The sequence below is a fragment of the Lynx rufus genome, unplaced genomic scaffold, assembly GCF_022079265.1.
Source record: "Lynx rufus isolate CCGP_SWC_20201006 ecotype Redwood Valley unplaced genomic scaffold, mLynRuf1.p SCAF_8, whole genome shotgun sequence".
Lineage (NCBI taxonomy): Eukaryota > Metazoa > Chordata > Mammalia > Carnivora > Felidae > Lynx > Lynx rufus.
The window spans coordinates 108,391,899-108,400,984 of NW_025814896.1; the positions used below are offsets into that span (position 1 = coordinate 108,391,899).

Sequence of the window (9,086 nt, forward strand, 5' to 3'; positions counted from 1 at the left end):
CGTGGCTCCACCATTGTTTCTTTACTCTGTGGCCTTCAGCAATATCCTGGACCTCTGTATTTTATCGTCTAGAGTCTGAAGGTAATCCCTGCTTCATAGAGCCTGTGGTGAGGATTTATCACATAAGCACACAGAGCACATCGCCTAACACGCAGCATGATTAAGGACCTCTGTAAACATGGAGATGTCTGGGAAGTTAGTAATATTCCCGTTGTGATTTGTTTCTGCAGAATCACTATCTTTGTTCTCTTTGTGAGCTTTGATGACTATGTCTTTTCTACCTTTTTAGTAACTTTCACCTTACAACTTTCTACTAGTATAAAAAGAGATGATCCTTTAATATGCAGGAATTGCATGTGTTTATTCCTAAGTTTTACTTATGAAAATTTGGAACCAAATGAGTATTATGTTGCAGGCTATCTTAGGAACTAATTAGTCATTGGCTAGGCTTTGTTTTCTGTTAATCTACAGATACATACACATTCCTAGGATAAGATGGAGAGCTGTAATATATACAAATTTGAGCAAAAGAAACACGTATATAAATTAATTAAAATGACAAAATTGTTGACAGGTGAGAAAAGGAATGTTTTCACTCCTTTCAGTTAGACATTCTATAGCCTGTCACACATTACTTCAGTGAGAATTTATAACAAGCTTATTGCCAACAACTGTGCTTTGTTCTTAGGTGTTATTCATTTCCACCCTTGTAGGAATAAGACATGCTTTTTCAGTACACCCACAAGCTGCCCGTAATGTAGTGGCTGCATTTTCTTTCATATCAGTGTGTTTTTCTCTAATTCCTCTCCTGCCCTTGCTGGCCTGGGCCCTGGTGTTCCATCCACATGTCTTGTGGCCTGTGCCGAATTTTGCAAGATTCATGAAGCTGCCAGGCTCCGTGTTTGGGAAATCAGAAGGAAATGTGGGAAGTGATGAGTTAGGTGTATGTGAAGTATGTGGAAATAGGGGATGAGAAGCCTACCATATTGAGTGTTTTCTTTGGTACAGTGGCCTTACAGTTTATTGTATGGTATCCTTTCTTATTGTTTGGCAACACTTGTATTCTGAAACAAAGTTTTTCAGCATTAATAAGTTCTTAAAAGCATATGTTTAATGAAAAAGTGAATACAGAGTTGTCATTTTGTAAGAAAGCTGATGAACACATATCTTAAGTGAAATGTTTGTTGACATTTATCATCTGCTGGGAGGGCCATGGTGATATCACTGACCAAATGAAATAGATCTGTGTACAGAAGTGTGTAGCATTTATTTCAAAACATTGCAGGTATTTTAAGGGGACAGAGCCCAAAGACAGCCATTTATCAAATGCAGCTAAAGAAAACGCATTTAACTATCACTCTGTAAAGCATGACTTTTCATTTAGATCAAATGACTATTCTAAATTAATTTTGCTCATCTTCAATACCAAGTTTTCTTATGTACATAAACAAAATGAAGCTATAGCTATTAATTTGTTGGTTCCATTAGTAGAAGACCTTTGCAGACAGTTAAACGTTGCCAGTTTTTTTCAGGGTTATCAGATGCTTCGAAAAGAAAATCCATAGGGGTACCTAGGTGGCTCAGTTGGTAAAGCATCCGACTTTGGCTCGGATCGGGCTCTCTGCTGTCAGCGCAGAGCCTGCTTCGGATCCTCTGTCCCCCTGCCTCTCTCTCTGCCCCTTCTCTGTGCACGTTTGCTGTCTCTCAAAATAAACATTTAAAAATAAATAAGGGCTCCTGGGTGGCTCAGTCGGTTAAGCATCCAGCTCTTGGTTTCGGCTCAGGTCACGATCTCATGGTCTCATGAGTTCGGGCCTCATGTTGGGCTCCACATCAGGCTTTGCACTGGCTGTGTAGCCTGCTTGGGATTCTCTCTCTCCCTCTCTTTTAGCCCCTCTCCCATTCACACTGTCTTTGTCTTTCTCAAAACAAACAAACAAATAAATAAATAAACTTTAAAATAAATGAATGCACAAAAAGATATCCTGAAGGCTCTTAAAACCTATTGGAAGAAAATATATTAGAGCCATAATTCTGAGTTTTAAGCAGTTCTTACCCATTTTTCTTCTGGCAAGAGGGAGAAATAGAGCAGTTCTTTTGTTCAAGATACACCAGTATTTTACAATTTTTTTCATGTTCTTGAGTCATCCTGCAGAGTTGTACAAAAGGGATGAGTTTTATATATTTGTTTTGAGCTATGTTTCTATTTCAGAATCTTATCTCCTTAGCTACAAGCAAACTCTTTGTTCACAGGCCGTTCAAGGCATTTAATAATTTAAAAGATTTAATGTGTTGAAAATTATGGGTCAGGTGTTCATGATTTCAGGAGTTTCCTCATCAGAAACTCAGGAGGTAAGGCCAACGGTCTGTGTTCTACCAACCCTCCGGTCAGTTCTGATACGCACTACATAGTAGGTTTGGGATGAAGGGAGCGAGACTTTGCACTTATGGTTCCCAGGAGATTCTGATGCTGCCGGTGTCTCCTGGGGATGCTGCGCAGGAGGGATGGCTGCAGCCTTGAGAACCGCTGCTGGAGGAAGAGCAGGAAAGAGGCCCACCTGGAAGCGGTGGCCCTGCTGGGCATTTGAGGAGCCGTGAGAAGGATTCTGCAGAGCTGCTTTGAGGGATTCTGGCCCGCCGGTCTCCACCTGGCCGTCATCTGCCTGTACACCTAGAGAGGACATTGTACATAATCACCACAGTCATCGAGTGCTCACTGGGTGCCAGGCACTGTCCTGAGTGCTTTCCATAAGTGACCTCACTTGTTAGGACCCTGAGATAGGTACCCTTACCTCACTTTACAGACGAGGAAACTAAAGCAGTCATTTCCCGAAGTCCCACTGCTGGTTAGTGGCAGAGCCAGATGCAAGCCGTCTAATAGCAGGGCCTGCCCGCGCTCTCAGACGCATCAGCAAAAACTTGTGTTATGCTCTATTGTAAGATAGCATCGCTTAGTTCTAGAACTTTTTGAAAAAAAATTATTCCATTTAAGTTTATTCCTTCAACTTCTAAAATTATTTAAAGCAGTTTAGCAAATTATATAATACAGAGTAGGAAAGTTGCAAATAAAAATAGAGACTGACAGAAGAAAAAAAAAATGTTACCAAACCTGACCAAACTGGGCAGCTTGTGTGTGTGTGTGTGTGTGTGTGTGTGTGTGTATGAATGCAAAAGAAAGATGTGGACTCAAACTCTAGAGTCAACTACTGCATGGTTTCTCCGGTATAAAACATCTGATAACCATGATTGCCTTCACAGTACATTTACCTTGAGTAGCCCTGCATAAAGTATAGAAACGGTATTTAAATGTACGTGTCCGGTAGCAACATCCTAAAACTAAGTGCATGAAGCTAAAATATGACCTGGAAAAAAAAAGAATTCATGTCTAGCTTTAAAAGAATATTATCCTGAGACTTTTTTTCTGACGGCCTATTATTTTTCTACTAATCTCAAGTAAGGGTTAGAACTAGGAAAGATCATCAAGTGTTCCTTAGACTTTCCCCGATAATGGGATTTTTTGTTTTGTTTTTAAATTTCCAGCCAACAAAAATGTATATGGTATTTAGAAGAGCAAAGGTTATTTAAATTGTATTCTGTTCTTACAGAGTTAAATGCTATTCAAAAAACGAAAATTGGGACATCTACCTTATGAATATACAACTAATTTACATGATGGGTGGGAAGTAAAATAAGTAGAAAGTGAAAAGTACACTCAGAAAATGTGGAAGTTAAGATTATGTGTATGACCTGGGAAGCTAATTTCTGAGAAATGTAAAGATCAGAAAAAAGTTCAGATTCAGTAATCAAATACTACATTTAATTTTGTTTAGTAATAATGTTCATTTTGTTGATTATTTGTTTTTTAGCCTTTTCTCTAGCCTTAGGATTTATGTCAATGTTCTTAACCTTTGGGTCTCCTTTAAAATTTCAGTGAAAGCTAAGATCATCTCCCTTTTAAAAACACACAGATACACACATGCAAAATTTTATATGTAAGTATGAAGAAGGAAATGAAAGAGCATATAATTTGTAAAAGTTTTTTCTAGACAATTTAATGTGTTTCTTCTTGGATCTGGCAACTTTGTATTCATGTAATATGTTTAGAGAATTCAATTTTCTGATTAATTTAATATTTTGCTTAACTCATGTCATATTTTATCATAACAGAAAAACCAATTTTCAAAGAAAGAATCTAATAACTTTACCATTTATTTTTTAGTTGAAAAGCCTCTCGGGAACTTATAATTTCTTGGAGACAATGTTAGCAACCCTAAATTGTACTTAATATGCAAAAATAATTCTCCATACTTCAGTTTTCTCATATTTAGGTTGTAAATATTTGAACTTAATGTAACGGGTTTCTCTGGTTTTTGTGTTTCAGACTTGCCATTGCCTTCAGAGAGTGTCGATGTTATTATTTCTGACATTCCATTTGGGAAAAAGTTTAAGTTAGGGGAAGACATCAAAAGCATTCTACAAGAAATGGAGAGGTAAGTTTTGAGTTTATTTTCATGATTTTTGAGTTATTGGTCATTTAACTGAAATATATCCTAGTTCTTCAGCTAAGATTTGATTGCATTTTAGTAATTTCCCAGAGTTTTTGTACTTAAATTTTCTAAGGTTTCAAATCAGAAGGTTATCATTGAAATAGTTATTCTGTATCATCTTATACTCTATTAAGTTTTATTCCAAAAAAGATACTGAGTTTTCATTATTGGCTAAAATTCGAGTATCTGGATTAGTGACCTATATTTTAATCACTGAGGTAGGTAATTTACATATTATAAACCTCACCAAAACCCTGCCTCCTAATGTGTTAATCGGCCGCACTTTACAAATGAGAAACTGGGACCCGGAAAGATGAACTTTCTCAAGATCACAGCTACTAAGCCCCACAACAAAATTCACATGAGGAGCATTCAGTATCATAGAGAGGCTACAACACTGCTGATTGTAAAATGAAAATTTAGAGGTGTTATTCATGTCAGGGTGTCTAAGGTTGGCCTCAGGGAATATAATTCAGGGAAAGTATTTCTTTGAGAAGTTCAAACAGTGAAGCCTGAATATATATTTTTCTGATCATTTAAGCTGGTAAAGGAGAGAACCTAGAACACATGGAGGAATAAATAGATATGACCAAGAAGTCAATTCATTAAATTGTCTCAGTTGGACATTTGATAGAGCAAGACAATGTAAATGGTCAAGAACCTGTATATAAATAATGTCACCAATAGAAAAAATGAGCCATGGGTTTTGGATGGAGAAAATTCAGTGTCAAGGCTGACATTCTGTAGGGAGAATTAAAGACTTAACTTTATATGAAGACTTGACATGAAGTCTAAGTCCAACTAAGAACCGTCTCACCTCCATCTGGTGAACTGGATGCTCCACACTTTTTTTGGATTATCTTATTTCTAAGCAACTTCCCCTGTCACACAGTTACCTGACCTGAGATCTCTTTCTGGGCACCACCTATAATTCAGGCCTGCACTCCCTTCTGCCTGATAACACCTTCCCCTCAAGCAGATTTTGCAACCCTGACTTCATATTAAAATCATTTCAGGGGCTTTTGAAAAACAGTGATGCTCATTCTCCACCTCTCCAGTTTAATGGGCCTAGAGTAGAACGTGGGTGTATTTCTTAACCACTCCCAAGGTGATTCTGTCCTGCAGCCTGTGTTAATAACCGCAGCCTTTGTGCCCAGTGGGTAATTCACCAGCCACACTATTAAGCCAACTCATAGTGAAATACTAATATGTGTAAGCAGCGACTTATATTTAACCTGAAACTTCCCAGAAGATATTCAAGATTCCCCCCATAATTTCAGTGCCTAAGTAGGATCAGTTGAAAAGTGTATGTATTTGAACATAAGGAACTCCTATGACCACGCTTCCTTGACACCTGCCCACAGCCTTTATGGTTTGATTTTTCAGTTTTTATAGTTGGAGGTTTTATATAGGCAGTGGAGCCTGATATAGTGGAGTTCGGAGACAAACTTGTCTTGATTCACTGATTTTTTAGATGAGGGAAAGCTACTTAAGCTCCTGATATCTTTGTTGGGTGTGGGGGAGATTCCCTTTAACTCTTGACCCTCTAGCTGTCACCTTGTCTCCTTACCCATACAACCAAACTTACTGAAAGAAGAGTCTACACTTGACATCTCTGCTTCCTCACCTTCCAGTCCCCCTTCGATTCTGGCAGACCAGCATTTTCTCGTGTCCTCAACTAGGATTGCTGTCCTCAGGTTCACCGAGGACCTCTTGTAATCCTAGTCACCTGTTCATCCTGTAGCATTAGACGCTGTGGAGACCATTCCCGTCCTGAAAGTGTGCACCTTTCGCTTCCATGCCATCACTGTTGTCCAGACTTTCTCCCGGGATTTTGTTCCATGGCCCGTCCCTCCTCTCTCCTTCCTTAACTGTGAAGCCTCTGTTCCTGGGCCCTTTTTCTCTTCTCACGCTAACCTGCCTCCCCAGGTGATGTCATTCACCATCACAGCTATATCTACCGTGTGCTATTGACAGCTCCGAAATCTCTACCTGGAGCCCTGGTCTCATCGCCTCCAGGCTGTATATCCAACTGTGGATTGGAGCTCACGTTGCCCTGTTCCTGAGGTCCCTCAGCATATTCCAGACAGCCCTCTTTTCCTCCCTCCTCCTCCCACCCCTCTGATTCACCCTCACGCTGAATTTCTTTCAGTGCCTCCTCCTCCTCACTTCTTCCTTTCTGCTGCTTTTCTGCCTCCAGCTCCCTGCCTCGCTCCAGCCCCTCGCTGTCACTTGGCCTGGCTTGGTCCCGCTTGTCCTTAACTCATGGTGCACGTTTGGGACCCAGCTCATGTGTTCCCAGGGGACCTCGTACTTGCCTGGAGGGTGGCATCGCCAGCCTCTGTAACTCTCCACTCGCCTCTCTCCCGCTTTCAGTAATCTCTTTAGCAACTCCGAGGACTGTGGTTGGGCATCACTTTTTCCACACAGAAGTGCTCTGCAGAATTTGGTCAAGTGATTGAGCAATTCTCAACAGGCTGACATTCTGAGGCCTCCCCTTTTCCCTTTCTGAGCTTCCCCGTTGTCATTCCTTTGTCCACGTCCTCACTCTTTCCGGTGCCTTTCTTCTGCCATCAGCCTAGTGTATGCTGATTCTATAGGATTCTTTCATCCGCCTTTTCCTTTGTACAATCACTTATTAGAATGTGACTATGAATTACTTTGAGGCTTGCCTTTTAAGTAGAGTAAAAATAGATAATTAAAGCAGATTTGTGCTCATGATTCCATAATTACTATAATGAATATGCATTATGGAAGATACTACCTAATTATCAAAATCCTTGTGTTTAAATAGATAAAATTAAATTTCAAATTAAAAACCCCAAATATTTTAAATAAAGTGGGATTGTTTGTTGTCTAAAAAGAAAGAAGTACTCATACCAATTACCATTTTTTTTGTCACAGGGTGCTTCACGTTGGCGGAGCCATTGTATTGTTGCTTAGCGAAGAGCACCACAGGCGCCTTAAAGATGGCGAACAGAGCAGCATCCCTTTGAATTCCGAGGGCAGCCACACAGGTGAACCTTCAATCAAAAAGTGCTTGAAGCCTGGAGGAAAAACTGGCACATCAGAGACAGTGTCATCTTCATTCGAAGCCAGTAGCCAGGAGTGCTTAGACAAAACACCACCCTTTGGCTCTTTAGTGCCAGTGGAATGCCACAAAGTTAGCCTTGGGAGAACAGATGCATTCATATGCAAATATAGGAAGTTGCACTCTTTGGGACTCTAGCGGCCTCGCTACTGCAAGCCGGTTCGAGTCCTCGAGTGTCAGCCAGCCGTACAGCCGCGAAGGTAGTTGTCATAGGATCTTGACGGGGCCACAGAGTTCCAGGGAAGCAGACTCCCCTGGGGTCAGGAGGCATGGCTGCTGGACGAGTTCCAGCTTCATCCTGGAAAGAGCTGAAAGTTGCCAAAGACCGGTGAATGAATACTCCTACTAAAGAACTCTCAAACTTTGAATTCTGTTGGAATGTGAGGAGTGGTGCCCCGCCTGCAGTTTCTGAGAAGGAGCTGCAACTTGGAACACAAATTTTCAGAGGTTCACATAAAGTATATTGCACTCATCACAAGGTTGATGATATTTTAACTATCAGAGTTTTTAAAAACAAATTTTTTTTTAACATTTCTATTTATTTTTGAGAGACAGAGAGAGAGCAAGGGAGACACAGAATCCAAAGCAGGCTTCAGGCTTTGAGCTGACAGCACGGAGCCCGATGCGGGGCACTCACCAACCATGAGATCATGACCTGAGCCGAAGTCGGATGCCTAACTGACTGAGCCACTCAGGCGCCCCCAACTATCAAAGTTTTTTAAATGTGGAAACTTTGATATGTTACTTCTTTTGATATTAAACTTGATTTTTAAGCCGGTAATTTTCTTCTCCATTGGAATGAAAATAATTTTTATTTGGAATACCTTTTATATGTCCCATGTGGCCCTTTTATATGTCCCATCTTATAATGTAAAACATTAATGGGAATAATAGCAATAAGAATCCAGCCAGTATCCTCCAACATGATAGAAAATAAAGTTTGCTCTTTTTCTAAAAACATTAATAAATGTTTTTAAATGTCACCTCTCTCTTATTTAAATGAAATGCATTCCTTGTGTTTACAACTTGAGAAGAAAATCTTAATAGAAAATTGATGCAAATATGGTTTTCTTTTTTTTTTTTTTTTTTTCAGTAAAGTAGTGACTTGGGTTCTTGGCTGCTTTAGTACTGTTTGAACAACCTTTCCATGTTTAGGCAATCTCTCACCTTGTGAATCCCACCTCTCCAAAGCAGAAGCAGAAAACTTCTTTTCCAGCTAGGGTGTGGCATGTAACCTTGGCCCAGTATCAAGCTAGGCCCACCAATCAGTCTGGGGCTAGTGGAGCAGCTGTGATAAATGAAATTTACTTATTTACTACCTTACTGATCTGAAAGCAATTCACAGTAACCCCAGCAGGACCTAGCCTATCACATACTCATACAACAAATATTTATTGCACAGCTATTATCTGCCAAGGCATTGTTCACATCTGTGAACCAGAGATACT

The 9,086-nt window shown here is 40.0% G+C and overlaps 1 protein-coding gene across 4 annotated transcripts in view; it reads left to right on the plus strand.

Moving 5' to 3' along the window:
• THUMPD2 (THUMP domain containing 2) overlaps nt 1–8,212 on the plus strand; it is a 35,843-nt gene extending 27,631 nt beyond the window's left edge. For 3 of the 4 annotated variants that reach the window (XM_047068953.1, XM_047068954.1, XM_047068956.1), the window contains 2 exons: nt 4,382–4,490; nt 7,452–8,212. In XM_047068953.1, the coding sequence (XP_046924909.1) occupies nt 4,382–4,490; nt 7,452–7,776 (434 nt within the window). In that variant the 3' untranslated portion in view covers nt 7,777–8,212. The remainder of the gene's footprint in view (nt 1–4,381; nt 4,491–7,451) is intronic. The other variant, XM_047068955.1, reaches the window with a different exon arrangement.
• Nucleotides 8,213–9,086: the final 874 nt, after the last annotated feature.